The sequence below is a fragment of the Ranitomeya variabilis genome, chromosome 2, assembly GCF_051348905.1.
Source record: "Ranitomeya variabilis isolate aRanVar5 chromosome 2, aRanVar5.hap1, whole genome shotgun sequence".
Taxonomy (NCBI): Eukaryota; Metazoa; Chordata; class Amphibia; order Anura; family Dendrobatidae; genus Ranitomeya; species Ranitomeya variabilis.
In genome coordinates this window covers 205,680,250-205,700,828 of record NC_135233.1, presented here as the reverse complement: position 1 = coordinate 205,700,828, position 20,579 = coordinate 205,680,250, and the positions used below count along the sequence as shown (strand labels likewise).

The following is a 20,579-nucleotide window of genomic DNA, read 5'->3' as shown; positions in this document are numbered from 1 at the left end:
TAATGTTAGATATAAGGTCACTTGTGGGGATTTTCTACTGTTTAGTCACTTCACAACGCAACATGACGCCCGTAGACCAATCGATCAAAGTCTGTGTTCCAAAGCGTCACTCCTTTTCCGAGCCCTGTTGTGCGCCCAAGCAGTAGTTTTCCCCCACACATGGGACATTAGCATACTCAGAAAAAATAGCAGAACAAATTTTGTGGTCTACTTTCTCCTGCTGTCCTTGTGAAAATGAAAAAAATTGGGGTTGAAAGAACATTTTTCTTGGAAAAATCAATTTTTTTCATTTTCACAGCTCAACGTTGTAAAATTCTGTGAAGCACTTGTGGGTTCCAGGTGTTCACCACACATCTAGATAAATTTCATGAACGGTCTACTTTAGAAAATAGGACATTTGTGGGGGGTTTCCACTGTTTAGAAACATCAAGGGCTTTCCAAACACAACATGACATCCGCAGATCATTCCATCAAAGTCTGCGTTCCGAAACATCACTCCTTCCTTTTTGAGCCCTGCCATGCACCCAACCAATATTTTTCCCTGACATGGGGTATCAGCGTACTCAGGAAAAATTGCACAATAACTTTTGGGGTCCAATTACTCCTGATATTTTTGTGAAAATGAAAAAATATGGGAGAAAATAACATTTTTTGGGGGAAAAATCAAATGTTTTCATTTTTACAGTACAACGTAAAGTTCTGCGAAGCATCTGTGAGTTCAAGATGCTCACCAAACATCTAAATAACTTCCTTGAGGGATCTAGTTTCCAAAATGGGGTCATTTGTGTTTTTTTTCACTGTTTAGGTACATCAGGGGCTCACCAAAAGTGACATGGTGTTTGCTCTCGATTACAGTTAATTCTATGTTCAAAAAGTCTAACGGTGCTCTTTCGATTCCGAGCCCTGCCATGCTCCCCAAACAGTAGTTTTCCCCACATATGAGAGGAGCAGACTATTCCGGAGAAATTGCAAAACTATTTTGGGGTCCATTTTCTCCTGTTAACTTTGTCAAAATAAAAAATGTGGGTCTAAAAGAACATTTTTATGGGAAAAATGAAATTTTCTTTTTTTAACAGCTCAATGTTATAAACTTCTGAGAAGCACCTAAGGGTTAAAGGTGTTCACCACACATTTAGATAAATTCCTTGAGGGGGTCTAGTTTCCAAAATAGGGTCACTTGCTCAGGGTTTTTACTGTTTAGGCATATCAGGGGCTGTCCAAATGTGACATTTCATCCGCTCTTGATTCTAGCTAATTTTGAGTTCAAACAGTCAAATGGTGCTCCTTTTCTTTAAAGCCCTGCCGTGCACCCAAACAGTAGTTTTCCCCAACATATGGAGTATCAGCATACTCAGACATTTTCCACCACATACAGGTGCGTCTCACAAACTTAGAATATCATCAAAAAGTTAATTTATTTCAGTTCTTAAATACAAAAAGTGAAGCAATGCTGTGTTGGACACATCTATTTGGCTACTGGGAACACTGTCCATAAGGTAATGTGACACCTAAGCACTTTAATTACCATCGAGATAGGATCTCTTCCCTTCTGAGACATTACCTTGGTCTAGGCAGGATGCATCTATGAACACTGTTGCAGGGATACATTCAGCATACTATTTAAGGTATAGATGGCACCTTATCTATAGGCACGCTAGCACTTTATGGATTTACTATACATCACATGCTAGTTTATACTTGATTTCTAATTTTCATCTCTATTGATTATCGTTGCCTAGACTATATGTATTGTTTATATAATTGAACATGTGTTCCTGTAGATTGAAATTGCAGTATATTTGGTATAGGATGTTCACAATAGCTTGTAGCTTTTTATGCTGTGTACTAAACTTTTTTGCTTCCATGCCTATATTTATAAACTATAAATTTTAATTGTGTCCCTAAACAGCATCCCCTACATGATAATTGTGCTTATATTTATGTTTTTTAATTTTTTAATTAATAAAATACAATTTTAATATGGATCACTTCTCAGAACTAGACCCATTTTTTAACGGATTGTTATAGTTCATGTTTGTGTGTTACATGTAAAAATAGTATTTATGGGTATAATAATCTGTTGTCATCACTCCTTCCTTTTTCCCTTTTTTTCCTATAATATTTACTTATGTTAAATTATCATTATATTTAGCTGATTAATGTTTTTGAGGAAATATCTGTAATAATGTACAATGACTGGAAGCTAAATTGTTGTTAGTATGACCTTATTTTATACTAATGAAAAGTTTATGGTTTACAAAAAAAAGAAGAAATTTTGTACAGCATGATAAAGGATATAAAAATTGAAAGTTTGAAAATTGCAACATTTTCGCCAAATTTCTGATATTTTCACAAACAGTCCAGTCATAGTGAACAAATTGTACCACTATCATGAGGTGAAATATATCATAAAAAAAATCTTCAGAATCATTGGAATACGTTGAAGCGTTCCAGAGTTATTGCCACATAAAGTGACAGTGGTCAGAATTGTAAAATTTGACCTGGGCATGAAGGTGAAAACAGGCAGGGGGTGAGGTGGTTAAAATACGCAAAATGAATTGAGGAGATAAACTCAATTTAAAATTATACATAGATTTAGCTATTCTTTTGATCTTCCAAGCACACCCCTCAAACCAGTGTCCAAAATGAAAGACCCCCCTCCACAGATCTTTTACATGGTATCTGTCACGACTCTGTAGTTGGATGACCCATGACCAGGAGCTCCCTCCCTGTCCCTAACGCTAGGGGCGCCCTAGCTCACCTTGCTCCCCAGATTACTTCTAAAGGTGAAGATGCCAGGGCCACGTACCTTGCCTTAGCTCCCAGAGCTCTCAACATGGCAGATTAACCCCTATACTGCCAAAAGAAAGGTACTGTTTAAAAAGAAGGTGAGGTGCTTCTATTCAGCGCAGGAGTAGGAGTAATCAGACACTGCGGTCTTCTTGCTCTTCTGTGTCACGGTAACCCCCGTGACAGTATCTGGGCTTGTTACTGTTTAAGTAAATTCTAAGAACTAATTCAGTTGCGTCAAAAATATTTGGGAATTCAAACTACATCCCGCTCCCATTTTGATATTATTCCACTACTCAAACAAGAAAAACAATGGAACACCAACATTTCCATCTCCTACAAAACTCCCTCATGTGATAATACTGCTTGCGAAAAGGCTGCTGCTCAAATATTGGCTGTAACCAACTGTTCCAAAACTACATAGACCAACTGAAACATTTACTATACTGTAAAAAAAAAAAAAGAACGGGCGAGTAAATATTTTAAAAAATGGAAACCATTTATTTTGAAATACTGTAATTTGAAAGACATATCCCAGATAGCTGCACCATTCATTACGTCTACATTGTATCATACGGAGAAACTTAAGGGCAATCTGAACAAACTAACGTTAGACATCTAGAGATCTTAATTCTTTGATAATATCGGGTTAGTTTCTTAGTTTCTTTCCTGGCATAAAACATTGAAAGAAAAAGCAGGAAAGGGTTATAACGGAACAACAATCTAATGGTTAAGACCAAAGACAATCATGAAAATATATTGGTACTACAACCCCTGGCAAAAATGATGGAATCACCGGCCTTGGAGGATGTTCATTCAGTTGTTTAATTTTGTAGAAAAAAAGCCGATCACAGACATGGCACAAAACTAAAGTCATTTCAAATGGCAACGTTCTGGCTTTAAGAAACACTAAAAGAAATCAAGAACAAAGAATGTGGTAGTCAGTAATGGTTACTTTTTTTATCCAAGCATAGTGGAAAAATTATGGAATCACTCAATTCTGAGGAAAAAATTATGGAATCACCCTGTAAATTTTCATGTTAAAAAATAACACCTGCATCAAATTAGATCTGCTCGTTAGTCTTCATCTAAAAAGGAGTGATCACACCTTGGAGAGCTGCTGCACCAAGTGGACTGACATGAATCATGGCTCCAACATGAGAGATGTTAATTGAAACAAAGGAGAGGATTATCAAACTCTTAAAAGAGGGTAAATCACCACACAATGTTGCAAAAGATTTTGGTTGTTCACAGTTGGCTTTGTCTAAACTCTGGACCAAATACAAACAACATGGGAAGGTTGTTAAATGCAAACATACTGGTAGACCAAGGAAGATATCAAAGCGTCAAGACCAGAAACTTAAAGCAATATGTCTCCAAAACAGGAAACGCACAACAAAACAAATGTTGAAAAGTTGTAATAATAAGAATAAGAATAGAAAAGCCTTCTTCTTTTACTGTTTATGCGTGCATGTATTGAAATGCTACCTACAATGTAAAGATATGTTTTATATTGTTTTTTTTTTCTTACTTAGTACACAAAATCTATAGCAAGAAAAATACAACCAGAAAATCTCTAAGGATAGCAAAATAAATAAAGATTTTATAGCTTTATATCACATAAAGGTAGCCGTGCTGACTACACAGAGGCTCTGCATTATGAGGATCGGACATTTGACGAGAGTTCATCACTAACGACTGAACATGGCTGTCTACACAATATGATTGCAAAATAGAAAAAATATTCCAAAGGTTAACAAAATAAAATTGTATTTAAAAAACATAGCTGTTTTTTCCCCCCAAAAAAACAGCAATACCCTCGTTCTTTGCCTGAGTGTTATAAAGAACGCTCACGGACAAGGTGGGTGTTTTTCTGATATCATAAAACCCATTTGCAGCAGTAATAATTGTTTTTTAGTTATTAAGCATGATGTATAATAAAACATTATATTGTAGTACCATGTTAGCCAGCAAAATCGGTGTAAATAAATGGACTGAGGTCTAAGGAGTAATGTTTCTCTTTTTTCAGAGAGTGACATACCAGCTCTGGCGTGCCAAGGTAAGCAGACTTACTCACCGTACATTGCTCCTCTGGGAAATTGAATATACAAATTGCCCATTCAGAGAGGGAGAGGACTTGAATTATCTGTTCGAAGGAGCAATCGTACAAGTCACTATTGACCCTTTAACGGGCCATGAAATATGCCTTAGGATAAAAGCCAAATCAGAATCTCAATTTGCAGACATGATGTTTGGGGGTATTGCCCCTCATCAGGGCAAAGTATGAGAATTGATTTGGCTAGGTGAGAGGCTCTGGACTGAGTTCTGAGGAGTAATGTTTGTCCTTGTGGAGAGCGACATACCGGATCTGGCATGCCAAGGTAAGGAGACTTGTACGTTCAAAAATGGTACAAGTATAGTAGGAGTGACCCCCCTTTTTTGGCTAACAAGAAAAATATTTGCAGCTTTCAGAGCACAGAGCTCCTTCATCAGGCAGGATTACAAATAAGTGACTGATACAAGAGCACAATATTTATGAGATGTTACAAGTGGACATTGGTGTAAGGGGTGGATGGGATGATGCCTCCTAAAGATAACCTAAGGTTAGAAAATTAAAGTTTATGTTTTAAAATGGAGCCGTGGTGGTAGTGATGGTTTAGGGATCTTGTTTCTTGAGTCAGTCTGGTGGATGTGTGAAGTTTGTCCATGTAATGAGTCATAAATTTAGGAGTTAGATTGAGTCCTTCTTAGAATAACCTTTCAGTATCAAAGGGGTTGTCCGCTACTGGGACAGCCCTTTCCAAATCCCTATGTTTTCCCCTTCTAAAATAATGACACCTATACTCACCTCCGGTGTCGGCACTGTCTCTCCCGGTGATCGCGTAACACTGTGATGTCACGAGAACCTTGCTGCAGTCAGTGGCCGCTTCACACTACCTGCATTCAAAAAAATTGCTTACATCTAGAAGAAGTGAGCGCCACTGCTTTATCTCATCTTCCTGACGCCTGCAGGCCCATCGAGGTTTTCCTAAGCTCAGAAGCCGGCGGTCTTTTTCTTAACGTGGCTGGCGGCTTTGCGGCTTTTTAGTGAATGACCTTCTAGGAGAAGCCACCTGGAGATAGACATGCTACTTCTCGTAATCACTTTACGGTTCCTGAACCCTGAAGGCGGATTCTAGGCAGAATTAACCTCAAACAAATGTCGTGCACATGTACCCTTAGAATATATCCACATAGGATGTACAGTAATAGAAAGAATCCATGAAAATCCTTAGCAAAATCCATATACGTTATATCCAGATTTGTCATGTTTTGCTTGTTCTTTATTACACCTGGAAAATCCAGGTAGAAAATCCAGAGTTTATCCATACTGCGTGAACCTACTCTTAAAAATATTGCATATTCAAATGAGTACAATAATTTTATATTATTGATCAAGTACTATCAAAACTACATAAAAAGTATGGAATAGAGACAGCCAAGAAAAGGAGCAGTCTGAAGAGCGCCAAATACATGTTGCCTGCACCCTACTGACTACCAGTGGCGCAACTAGAGTCCAGTGGGCCGAAGTGTAAAATTTGGACATGGGCCCCCACCTGCATGTTCATCAGATGTATGGACCCTTGTAGTGTTTCGGTGAAGATTTATGCGTTTGCCCTCTTTTGTAATAATGTCTCCCACCCTGTAATAATACCCCTGATCATGTGCCCCTATTCTGTAATAATGTCCCCCATCCTGGGCCCCTCCCAGGTATAATATCATCCATGCAGAGACTTTTCCTGGTATAATGTCCCCATCCTGGGCCCCTTCCAGGTATAATGTTCTCCATGCAGAGACTTTTCCTGGTATAATGTCCCAATCCTGGGCCTCTTCCAGGTATAATGTCCTCCATGCAGGGCATTTTCCTGGTGTAATGTCCCCCATCCTGGGCCCCTTCCAGGTATAATGTCCTCCATGCAGAGACTTTTCCTGGTATAATGTCCCCATCCTGGGCCCCTTCCAGGTATAACATCCTCCATGCAGATCCTTTTCCTAGTATAATGTCTCCCATCCTGGGCCCCTTCCAGGTATAATGTCCTCCATGCAGAGACTTTTCCTGGTATAATGTCCCCATTCTGGGCCCCTTCCAGGTATAATATCCTCCATGCAGATCCTTTTCCTAGTATAATGTCTCCCATCCTGGGCCCCTTCCATGTATAATGTCCTCCATGCAGAGACTTTTCCTGGTATAATGTCCCCATCCTGGGCCCGTTCCAGGTATAATATCCTCCATGCAGATCCTTTTCCTAGTATAATGTCTCCCATCCTGGGCCCCTTCCAGGTATAATGTCCTCCATGCAGAGACTTTTCCTGGTATAATGTCCCCATTCTGGGTCCCTTCCAGGTATAATATCCTCCATGCAGATCCTTTTCCTAGTATAATGTCTCCCATCCTGGGCCCCTTCCAGGTATAATGTCCTCCATGCAGAGACTTTTCCTGGTATAATGTCCCAATTCTGGGCCTCTTCCAGGTTTAATGTCCTCCATGCAGGGCATTTTCCTGGTGTAATGTCCCCCATCCTGGGCCCCTTCCAGGTATAATGTCCCTCATGCAGGGTCTTTTTCTAGTATAAGGTCCCCCATCTTGGGGCCCTTTCATAAACCTGGAGGATACCTATCAGATGCATATGGAGCGGCCCCCAAACGCAGGACAGCGGGGTACTCGGATCCGGGTCTCTCGGTTCTGAGGATGTCACGGTGGCCCGACCCGGTCCGTGGTCCTGCTAAGGGGCGCCCAATAAAAGGTGTAGGTGGTGGTGTAGGTCGCAGTAAATAACAAGGACACAGGGTTGCAGTCTCTTTACCTCTTTACTGAAGGCTTCGGCATCCGCAATCCAGAGCACTGTTAACTGGGCTGGCTGAGACTGGCCGGTCCGAAGGCACATCCAGAGTTCCCTTTACAGGTGGAAATCAGTGCCTACCTACTAGCACCTGGGTGTTGTAGTACTTCCCTGCTGAGCACCACGGGATAGTCCTCACAACTGTCGTGTATGTTTCTGTTCTTTCTCTCCATCCCCCAGATGATATGGATAGGACGCACCCGTATGACGGGGTAGGCCTGGAGTTATTTTATAGGGACCCTAGAGACGCCCCTCTCCCACAATTGCCTCCGTTGTCTTCATTAGGTGATTTAGGTGAGGCAGCCAACCTATAATTAACTGCCCTGCCGTTGGTTTGAAGTAATGCGTGGAGCCCAATACTTCCTCGGCGTTCCGGCCACCGGCTACGCGCCTCAGTAGGATGTTGCCGATCTCGGGGCACGACTACTTCTGGTTCTATCGCCTTGGTGCTGTGATCTCGTTTCTCACTTCTCCACAATATCCTTCGCTTCGTGTCCTTTCTTAAGATGCCGCCGCATTAAAGTGCAGGCGCGGGTCCGTAACAATCTGTCCTTTTCGCTAGGCCTCTGTCAGCATCCCACCCCTGACAGGGACCCCCCCTGGATCTTCCCAAGCAATGCTCTTCTCTCACTAGATGTTACCTGGGCAAAACCCAGTCAGCTTCTGCCTAACTTCCTATCCAGTCCCCAGTTTTACCAGAGTGTGAGGAGTGGCCTAATACATAGAACCCTTTGCTCCCCCTGGTGGCCAGAGTGTGAAGTGTAATGTGTGACTGTGATACCTGGTCAGGTGAACTCCTTTAGTGCAATCAGACGTACCATCACTCCCCTTAGTGGCGGAGCGACAGTACTGCAAAGACCAGGACTCTGGGGGCGCTGCACATACACTGAAGTTTCGGGTCTTCAGTGTAAAATTGTAGTGCCTTCTTATGTCAGAGAAGCCTTTGGGCCACCTCAGGAACTGTTGCCCTTATGGATGACTGCAACTTCTGCATTCCCTATAGCTATACTTTATAGGCTGTGTTCATTTGTTATTGGCTGTGTTCCATGATCCTAAAACACAGCACAGAAATATAAAATTTTTTAAAAAGTACAATATTTTTCGGAATATCAAATTTTGAAGTAAAAGGCACAAAGTATCACAATAAACAGCAACATGCTGAGCTAGAAAATAAATATTTTAATATTCCCAGCTAGGAGAAAAAATGTGTATACCACTTGTTTCTACAGATAAATATACCACATACACGGTGAAAACACGTCTTGTTAGCAGAATAAATTCTATTATATGAAGGGTTAGAGGTTATATACAGAGAGAGAGGTTATATATTATCTTAAGTGGTCACAACACCCAGATTCATAAGGTCTCCTGACCTCATCTTCAGAGTCGCGTAGTTAATTAAAAGGATAAACATAAAAGTCCCAGCTCCCACATCACCACTGATTGGCTGATTGCCTCTCGTTATGGAAGCTTTTGGTAGAAACTACTTGAATCAAAACCTTTCAGGTATGAACGGTGTCTGGACGATGACACAACGAGACTTATCAGGTTGAAGTTAGACTTTGGGATCACAACTCAGCAGCCAACGCCTCTACAGGTTTTCATGGGTAATATGTTCCAGATGTTGGAGGTGGAAAAAGTAGGTTAGTTGTGGAAATATACGTGCAACGGATTAGATGTAGTGTTATGTAGCATTTTTATTTATTTATTGGCATTTAAAAGAATAACCAAATGTTTGTGTGGATCCTGATTAAATCTTTTCCAAATATAATTTTTGCAAGTTGCTTACGTGGCAGGTTGCATGTAAAAAAAATATAATTTTTTTATATTACAATCAGTTTTTTTCATTTATAATTTGTGGATACATTGACTTTCAGTTATATTTAAAAGTTCATTTGTAACTGGACAGGCCTTACTACAAATGTTCTGATTAGAAGAACATGGGGTATGAAAAGGCAGAGGTTTCATGAATGTATATGTTAGGCGTCGGGATGCTTCCCCTGCATGGGATAGATCCCAGCCCTTGTCTGCCTCTGCGGTCTCCTATTCTGGTTCTGTGGCTGCGGGTGCCGCTCAGCATAGACATTGGTCCCAGCGTCTTGCTCAGGCCCATGCTATATGGTTGGTTACTGCTGGCTCTCCTTTGGAACAGTAATATTCAGGTGCAGCCTGGCTCTCTGGAGTCTAAGTCCAGAGATCACCGTACTGGGCAGGTCCGTGAGGTGGCAGCTCTGGATTGGTCCACAGGCGATGTCAGCGTGAGTGTTTGGGGTGGAGCTTTGGATATAAAAGACTCCTAGAGACGCCCGCGGATGCGCTAGTATAATTCACGTTATGTGTGTGTATGGGACATTGCTTCAGCATGGTCTTTGCCAGCATGTGCTCAGTGTTGGCAAAAAGCCATTAGAATTCCGGCACCTCCGGAGAGGAGTTTGCATGTGTGGATTTAGGGCTGGCATTTAGCCACTAGAATTCCGGCACCTCCAGAGAGGAGTTTGTGTGTGTGGATTCAGGGCTGGCGTTTAGCCATAAGAATTCTGGCACCTCCGGAGACAGGAGTTTGTGTGTGTGGATTCAGGGCTGGCGTTTAGCCATTAGAATTCCGGCACCTCCAGAGAAGAGTTTGGGTGTGTGGATTCAGGGCTGGAGTTTAGCCATTAGAATTCCGGCATCTCCGGAGAGGAGTTTGTGTGTGTGGATTCAGAGCTGGCATTTAGCCATTAGAATTCTGGCACCTCCAGAGAGGAGTTTGTGTGTGTAGATTCAGGGTTGGCGTTTAGCCATTAGAATTTTGGCACCACCGGAGAGGAGTTTGTGTGTGGATTCAGGGCTGGCATTTAGCCACTAGAATTCTGGCACCTCCAGAGAGGAGTTTGTGTGTGTTTGGATTCAGAGCTGGCATTTAGCCATTAGAATTCTGGCACCTCCAGAGAGGAGTTTGTGTGTGGATTCAGGGCTGGCATTTAGCCACTAGAATTCTGGCACCTCCAGAGAGGAGTTTGTGTGTGTGGATTCAGGGCTGGCGTTTAGCCATTAGAATTCCGGCATCTCCAGAGAGGAGTTTGTGTGTGTGGATTCAGGGCTGGCATTTAGCCATTAGAATTACGGCACCTCTGGAGGGGAGTTTGTGTGTGTGGATTCAGGGCTGGCATTTAGCCATTAGAATTCTGGCACTTCCGGAGAGAGGAGTTTGTGTGTGGATTCAGGGCTGGCCTCTAGCCATTAGAATTCCAGCACCTCCAAAGAGGAGTTTGTGTGTGTGGATTCAGGGCTAGCATTTAGCCATTAGAATTCCAGCATCGCTGTAGAGGAGTTTGTGTGTGTGGATTCAAGGCTGGCATTTAGGAATTAGAATTCCGGCATCTCTGGAGAGGAGTTTGTTGAGTAATGCATTGCTGATTGTGTGACCACTGTTTGCCTTTTACCCCGTGAGCAGGCTACATTCCCCTGCGTAGTTTCTAGTGCCATACCACCTTTCTTTGCACCAAGCTATTCCATTTCTGTGTGCGACTGACACAGCTCTGTTGTAGAGCATCTCTTCTGTTTTTGTGAGTGACACAGCTCTGTTGCAGAGCATTTCTTCTGTTTCTGTGTGCGAGTGACACAGCTCAGTAGCAGAGCAACTGTTTTGTTTTTGTGTGCTAGTTCAGTTCATGTGCTGTTCACACTGAGTGGCATTCAACCCTGAGTGTACGGGTAATCACTCGCAGTGTATTCCATCAGTATCCACTAGCAGCAGTTTTCCATCTCTGCACGATGGACCCCGAATTGCGATTGCGCTTTATTATTTATTTTATTTAGCCCAATCCACCAACCCTAACAGTATATTCTCTCATCCAAGAGAATGGGTCAATTATGCAAATTAATCACGGATCAAACTCTGATCCAGGTATGATAAGAGTGTCAGCTTAGTGTGATCTGATTATCTCGGATGAGAGAATCAAAGCACAAATCAGAAGATGGAGAGCAGAATTTCTCCATCTTCTCCATTGTGTGCATCTATGGCAATCAAACTCCACTCAGATGTCATCCAAGTGTAGTCCAATGTTTTCTACACATCCATATACTTGATTAGGTGAATGTGATCTGATTTGAGCAGCAAATTATAGCTTGATACAATTTTTTTCTCACGCCATGTGAAAAAAAATTGCTGATCAGCACTGCCCTATAGCATAACAATGGGCTGAGTGCTATCCAATAAAATATGGGAGAGCAATCGGTTAATGTATACGATCGTGTGAGCGAGCCTTAAAGCTGACTTTCAGGATTGATTGGCAAGAAGGTACCACATTGTTGTTTCAGTGTCACTTCAGTGCCAAAATAAGTGACGACTACAATTAAGTGGTACCTCATAGGCACCTTCATTTACGTGCAATGCATACTTATAGATCAGAAAAAGAAAAGTTGGGGGCATTGTCCTGATGAGATTTAAGCCCCCCATACACATTAGATGGCTGTCGGCCAAACTATGCTTCGTCCAATCGTTTAGCCATCTCGGCCGTCTATCCCGTGCTTGTTCATGAAAGCGCTCTCGTGATCTTTATGGGAACGCCACCTGCTTATCTTATCTCCGGGAGAACTATACGGTCCACAGACCAAAATCAGACATGCCCAATCGACATCTTGCCGAATAATCAGTTTCCTGGTGCCCCCATACACATTAGAGTGTCGGCTGGACCTGTCGATATCGGTGGGTTTGGCAGACATAAGCCTGATATGTATAGGGATCTGTCTGATCATACAGTCACTAGAAGGTAGACACGGAAGAATGAGAACATTATGGTTTTTTTGGCAGAATCCACCATGTGCGACCTCTTATTAGGATAGACCATCAATGTGTGATTACTGGGGCGCTATTGTGAGACTTTATCTGTTACTTTGGATCTGATCAGGTACAATAAAAAAGTTAAATATGTACAAATCTCAGACAAAGATAAATCATAAATATTTAGTATTTAGTATGACCACCGACAAAATGCCAATATCAAATACAACAGAAACATAATTACCAACATTAAACTAAAGCTCTAACATCTCATCCACCAGTGTACGACAAAGCAAAATAATATCAATAGCCACAAAAAATCCTATAAATGAACAAGATTTAGGCAGGACCCAAAATTAACAAAACAAGTAATAAATCCTGTTAGAATCCAACAGAAGTTTACATTAACCGTGTAATAAAAGCCATAATTAACGACAACTTTAGGAAACATTGACTATATTTTTTAAATAAAATAATATAAAATAAGAGTATAACATAATGGCCTTATACAACAAGAATAAAGGACAGTAATAACATAAGCCCCATTTTCATCACAGTCATAACCAATCACATTGAAATCTCATCAGATACTATAAAAGTTCTAAAGGAAATAAAAAACATCTTAAAACGGCAAAAGTTTCCACCTCACGTCTAATTGCTGATGTTAAAATTAATATTACCTGAAATAATCCATTTTACAGAATATCTCCTTGTTTTTGATATAGCAGCTGTTGTGTTGCCTCAGAGAAGTCCGACACACTGAACACTCGAGGCATCGGACGTGCCATATTAAGTTATTCACCTGGAAGGAAGAAGAAACAATAATCAGGTTCACAGATTAAAAACCATTTTTTTAAAGAGAAACTGTCAGCAGGTTTTTGCTATGTAATTTAAGAGCAGCATAGTGTAGGGAAAGAGAGCCTGATTCCAGCGATGTGTCACTTATTAGGCTGTGTGCTGTAGTTTCAATACAATCAGTGGTTTATCAGCGGGAAATTATTTCTGCAGGACTAGGTGTTGTGTACCAAGCAGTCCAGCAAATATGTGTAACTCCGCCCCCACCACTAATTATCAGCTTACTGACAGTGTACACAGGAATCTGCCAATCAGAGGTGTGGGCGGAGTAATACACAGCTTTGAAGTTGAAAACATGGATTCTATCAAAACTACAGCAAGCAGCCCAGTAAGTGATACATCCCTGGAATCAAAGACTCTGCCCCTACATTATGCCGCTCTCAGATTGTATAGCAAAAACTTGCTGACAGATTCCCTTTAACATGCCAACCACTGGCTGTTTGCAGGCATATTGTGGGGAAAGGAGAGTGAGTTCAGAGATAAAAGTTACATGTTCCAATCTGTGTCTCCTCATCAGTTTCTTTTTCAATGTGCTTTATTTTTTTGTGAATTGTCAGCAAACTGCCAATCAGTGCTGGGGGCGGAGTTAGGGTACGTTCACACAGGACTTGTTTGCTGCTTTTTTTTGCTGCTTTTTTTTATGCTAATTTAGGTGCCTTTTTTTGGTGCGTATTTGGTGCGTTTTTTGGGTACGTTCACACAGGACTTTTTTGCTGCTTTTTTTTGCTGCAGATTTTTGCTGCAGATTTTTGCTGCTTTTTTTATGCCAATTTTCAGCTGCTAGGACACCTCACAATGGCTCTTCACACCTCACAATGGCTCTTCACACCTTACTACCAGGAACTCCCTCACAATAGATCACAATCAGGACACCTCACAATGGCTCTTCACACCTCACAATGACTCACAATGGCTCTTCACACCTCACTAACCACACCCCTAAGCTCTTGGCTGTGAGATCCCTTCCTGCTGGCCATGATTTTCTGCACAAAAAAACGCAGCAAATAATGCTACATGCGTTTTTTCAGCGTTTTTGCAGCGTTTTTTTCATCACCCATTCAAGTCAATGGGTGAAAAAACGCTGCAAAAACGCAGCAAAAACGCTGAAAGAAGTGACATGCCCTATGTCCAAAAAAAGCAGCAAAGCAGAAAATACTGATCAAACAAAAAACCAACGTGTGTGCATGAGATTTCTGAAATCTCATAGGCTTTACTGGTACTGTAAAAAGCAGCTGAAAATTAGCATAAAAAAAAGCAGCAAAAATCTGCAGCAAAAAAGTCCTGTGTGAACTGTTATGACCCCAATGGCAGAGGGTCTCAGGAATAAATACCAAGTCTGCAAACACAAAAAAACAGCTCATAGGGCAGTGGCAACTGGGCTGACCATATATCTAATCCTAGCACCACAAATAGCAGCAGCCGGGGAACGTGCCTACGTTGGTTCTAGACGTCTCGCGCCAGCCGGAGAACTAACTAACCCTAGAAGGGAAAAGAAAGACCTTTCTTGCCTCCAGAGAAAAGACCCCAAAAGTTGGAAACAAGCCCCCAACAAATAATAACGGTGAGGTAAGAGGAAAAGACAAACATAAGAATGAGCTAGGTATTTAGCAAAGAGAGGCCCACTAGCTAATAGCAGAATATAGTAAGATGACTTATATGGTCAGCAAAAACCCTATTAAAATATCCACGCTGGATATTCAAGAACCCCCGAACCGTCTAACGGCCGGGGGGAGAACACCAGCCCCCTAGAGCTTCCAGCAAGGTCAGAAATCACATTTAGTACAAGCTGGACAAAAATAGTAGCAAAGCAAGTAACTCAAAAAACAAAGAAGCAAGACTTAGCTTAATTTTGCAAGAGCCAGGACCAGCAGACAGGAGCAACAGAAGGATCTGATTACAATGATGCCAGGCACTGGACTAAGGATCCAGGAAGTTAATATAGCGACACCCCTGGACTAACGACCCAGGTGAGTGCCAAACAGAAAAAAGACAATCCCAGAGTCATACCACTAGTGACCACAAGAGGGAGCCAAAAAGTCTAATTCACAACAGTACCCCCCCCTTAAGGAGGGGTCACCGAACCCTCACCAAGACCACCAGGGCGATCAGGATGAGCAGCGTGAAAGGCACGAACTAAATCGGCCGCATGCACATCAGAGGCAACCACCCAGGAATTATCCTCCTGACCATAGCCCTTCCACTTGACCAGATACTGAAGCCTCCGCCTGGAGAGACGAGAATCCAAGATCTTCTCCACCACGTACTCCAACTCGCCCTCAACCAACACCGGAGCAGGAGGCTCAACAGAAGGAACCACAGGTACAACGTACCGCCGCAACAAAGACCTATGGAACACGTTGTGAATGGCAAACGACACAGGAAGATCCAAGCGAAAGGACACAGGATTAAGGATTTCCAATATTTTGTAAGGACCGATGAAGCGAGGCTTAAATTTAGGAGAGGAGACCTTCATAGGAACAAATCGAGAAGACAGCCATACCAAATCCCCAACACGAAGTCGGGGACCCACACCGCGGCGGCGCTTGGCAAAACGCTGAGCCTTCTCTTGTGACAACTTTAAGTTGTCCACCACATGATTCCAGATCTGCTGCAACCTATCCACCACAGAATCTACCCCAGGACAGTCAGAAGGCTCCACATGTCCCGAGGAAAAACGAGGATGGAAACCAGAGTTGCAGAAAAACGGCGAAACCAATGTAGCGGAACTAGCCCGATTATTAAGGGCAAACTCAGCCAACGGCAAGAAGGTCACCCAATCATCCTGATCCGCAGAAACAAAACACCTCAAATAAGCCTCCAGAGTCTGATTAGTTCGCTCCGTTTGTCCATTAGTCTGAGGATGAAAGGCAGACGAAAACGACAACTCAATGCCCATCCTAGCACAAAAGGATCGCCAGAACCTGGAAACAAACTGGGATCCTCTGTCAGACACAATATTCTCAGGAATGCCGTGTAAACGAACCACATTCTGAGAGAACACAGGAACCAGATCGGAAGAGGAAGGCAGCTTAGGCAAAGGTACCAAATGGACCATCTTAGAAAAGCGATCACATACCACCCAGATGACAGACATGCCCTGAGACACCGGGAGATCTGAAATGAAATCCATGGAAATGTGTGTCCAAGGCCTCTCCGGGACAGGCAAGGGCAAGAGCAACCCGCTGGCACGCGAACAGCAAGGCTTAGCTCGAGCACAAGTCCCACAGGACTGCACAAACGACCACACATCCCGTGACAAGGAAGGCCACCAAAAGGACCTAGCCACCAGATCTCTGGTGCCAAAAATTCCCGGATGCCCTGCCAACACCGAGGAATGAACCTCGGAAATGACTCTGCTGGTCCACTTATCAGGAACAAACAGTCTGTCAGGTGGACAAGAGTCAGGTCTACCAGCCTGAAATCTCTGCAACACACGTCGCAAATCCGGAGAAATGGCTGACAAGATAACTCCCTCTTTAAGAATACCAACTGGTTCTGCGACTCCCGGAGAGTCAGGCACAAAGCTCCTTGAAAGAGCATCAGCCTTCACATTCTTTGAACCTGGTAAATATGAGACCACAAAGTCAAAACGGGGGAAAAACAATGACCAGCGGGCCTGTCTAGGATTCAGGCGTTTAGCAGACTCGAGATACATCAGATTTTTGTGATCAGTCAAGACCACCACACGATGCTTAGCACCCTCGAGCCAATGACGCCACTCCTCAAATGCCCACTTCATGGCCAACAACTCCTGATTGCCAACATCATAATTCCGCTCAGCAGGCGAAAACTTCCTCGAGAAAAAGGCACAAGGTCTCATCACAGAGCAACCAGGACCTCTCTGTGACAAAACGGCCCCTGCCCCAATCTCAGAAGCATCCACTTCAACCTGAAAGGGAAGTGAGACATCAGGCTGGCACAAAACAGGCGCCGAAGTAAACCGGCGCTTCAACTCCTGGAAAGCCTCCACGGCTGCAGGAGCCCAGTTAGCAACATCAGAACCTTTCTTGGTCATATCCGTCAAAGGTTTAGCAATGCTAGAAAAATTAGCAATAAAACGACGGTAGAAGTTAGCAAAACCCAAGAACTTCTGAAGACTCTTAACTGACGTGGGTTGAGTCCAATCATGAATAGCACGGACCTTGACTGGGTCCATCTCCACCGCAGAAGGGGAAAAAATAAACCCCAAAAAGGGAACCTTCTGTACTCCAAAGAGACACTTTGAGCCCTTAACAAATAAAGCATTCTCACGCAAAACCTGAAACACCATCCTGACCTGCTCTACATGCGAGTCCCAGTCATCAGAAAAAACCAGAATATCATCCAGATAAACGATCATAAATTTATCCAGATACTTCCGGAAAATATCATGCATAAAGGACTGAAACACTGAAGGAGCATTAGAGAGCCCAAAAGGCATCACCAAGCACTCAAAATGACCTTCGGGCGTATTAAACGCGGTTTTCCATTCATCTCCTCGCTTAATGCGCACAAGGTTGTACGCACCACGAAGATCTATCTTGGTGAACCACTTGGCACCTTTAATTTGGGCAAACAAGTCTGACAACAGAGGCAAAGGATACTGAAATTTAACAGTGATTTTATTCAAAAGCCGATAGTCAATACAAGGTCTCAAAGATCCGTCCTTCTTGGCCACAAAAAAGAATCCCGCACCAAGAGGGGAAGAGGAAGGACGGATATGCCCCTTCTCCAGAGATTCCTTGATATACGAACGCATTGCGGTATGCTCAGGTACAGACAGATTAAATAGTCTTCCCTTAGGAAATTTGCTACCTGGAATCAAATCTATGGCACAGTCACAGTCCCTATGAGGAGGCAGAGCACTGGACCTAGACTCGCTGAACACATCCTGATAATCAGACAAATACTCAGGAACTTCCGAAGGAGTAGAGGAAGCAATAGACACCGGCGGGGAATCACCATGAATACCCTGACAGCCCCAACTTGACACAGACATTGCCTTCCAATCCAAGACTGGATTATGAGTCTGTAACCATGGCAACCCCAAAACGACCAAATCATGCATTTTATGCAGAACAAGAAAACGAATCACCTCCCGATGTTCAGGAGTCATGCACATGGTTACCTGTGTCCAAAACTGCGGTTTATTTTCCGCCAATGGAAAATATCCACGCTGGATATTCAAGAACCCCCGAACCGTCTAACGGCCGGGGGGAGAACACCAGCCCCCTAGAGCTTCCAGCAAGGTCAGAAATCACATTTAGTACAAGCTGGACAAAAATAGTAGCAAAGCAAGTAACTCAAAAAAACAAAGAAGCAAGACTTAGCTTAATTTTGCAAGAGCCAGGACCAGCAGACAGGAGCAACAGAAGGATCTGATTACAACGATGCCAGGCACTGGACTAAGGATCCAGGAAGTTAATATAGCGACACCCCTGGACTAACGACCCAGGTGAGTGCCAAACAGAAAAAAGACAATCCCAGAGTCATACCACTAGTGACCACAAGAGGGAGCCAAAAAGTCTAATTCACAACAGTGAACGTACCCTTACACAGATTAGCTGGACTGCCTGTCACATGAGACCTATTCAGGCAGGGATAATCTCCTTATGATAAAACACTGATTGTATTGAAAGTAAGCCTAGTAAGTGATACATCCCTGGAATCAGGCTTTCTTGCCCTAAATAGCAAAACCATAGGAGTCCCCTATATTATATGTCAGAACTTTGCTGCTGAAGAACCATGTTCACCTTCGGGCTAATGACCTGGCACAATCAATTAAAGGTCATATTATTTGACCTAATTTACAATTTTTTTTTAAATATTATTTTTGAATAAGATTATAAAATCTCATTTCTCCTGCTGTTAAGTAGACTACAACGAGATTTATATTTCCCAGGAGCCTAGGGCCCGATTCATCATTGCAGTTTTGCTTTTTGGACTGGATATCTCTTAATTAGCAACTTGCGTCAAAATCATCAAACCTTTTGCTCCTTTCTCCCAGTTGCCTTTTGTGCTTTAGTTAATTTTCTGAATTAATGTGGATTTTTCAGGTATTTTAGACTAATTCCTCAAAGGCGATTTTTTTTCTTTCTAAATCCCTAGAGTTATTGTTTGCTTTCAGTTATTTTGCAAAATGTGTGACTTTTTTTTTTAGCAAAAAAGGCTCAAAAACAGTTACATACACAAAACAAAAATCAATTTTGGACTTTGCTATTGCTATTTTGATGAAAAAATCTGTGAAAAAAGAAAAGTGACTTTAAGAACCCACAAGTGATGACTCGGGCCCCCAGTATTTGTTATTTTACACTATTGCAATTCTTGAATTTTTCTTGAAATACATATTGTCCAGCAGTTCACATAAAGGACACTATGGAGCTATATGGGGAGGCTGTGGTTGTAAGAAAAGACTTGACACATTTCCGTGTGTTTACATTACCGAGCCCCATCTGTCAGATCTGGTACGTATCCATTCTAAATAGACCCTGTGTAAACATGGCAAGCGCTAATCCAAAAAATCGTCATGGGACATCTCCATGCGAGGGCTAATCTTAGGGGTCATCCTTGGCTACAGATCAAAGGAAGTTCTACCTGCGAAGGAGAGGAGCGCTCTGCGTAGTATAACGCTCCCAGTCACTCTGAAGAATCTGTGATCGGCCAGAGTTAGAGACAATCTGACATGTTTACACAAAAGAACGACGGTGAAACAGAGTCTCGTCCGCGGTAGACGTCAGCAGAGGCCTGATTTCCTCCCTGATGTCAATTGCAATGGTTGTAGTATGGAGAAAGATGTCATATTGATGGCCATTGGCACACTGAGGCGTGTGGTTACAAAGGAGCGGATGGAAGGTGGATTGTCAAAATAGGATAAGATGACGTGAAAATTCCAGTGGAAAGAAAAATTTAAGAAAAGTTCAAAAGGGTATACGGGATCACAAGCAAATGTTGGTACCAAAGACGCCATCTGACACTGATGGAGACAATGGTGATCGATGGTGCCAATAACAAAATGGGGCAATGTGACAGCGGGATTTATATTTATCTATCCTGACTCTATTGTGGATATTCCACATACAGTGGGTATGGAAAGTATTCAGACCCCTTTACATTTTTCACTCTTTGATAAATTCAAGAAAGTTCATTTGTTTTCTCATTAGTGTACACTCTGCACCCCATGTTGACTGAAAAAAATAGAAATGTAGAAATTTTTGCAAATTTATTAAAAATGAAAAACTGAAATATCACATGGTCATAAGTATTCAGATTCTTTGCTCAGACACTCATATTTAAGTCCATTTAGGCGCACA

The 20,579-nt window shown here is 42.4% G+C and overlaps 1 protein-coding gene across 4 annotated transcripts in view; it reads right to left on the bottom strand.

The window, feature by feature from the left end:
- LHX6 (LIM homeobox 6) overlaps positions 1-20,579 on the bottom strand; it is a 246,813-nt gene that overhangs the window by 152,270 nt on the left and 73,964 nt on the right. For all 4 annotated transcript variants that reach the window (XM_077292352.1, XM_077292348.1, XM_077292350.1 and 1 more), the window contains one exon: positions 13,116-13,237. In XM_077292352.1, coding sequence (XP_077148467.1) covers positions 13,116-13,237 — 122 coding nt within the window. The remainder of the gene's footprint in view (positions 1-13,115; positions 13,238-20,579) is intronic.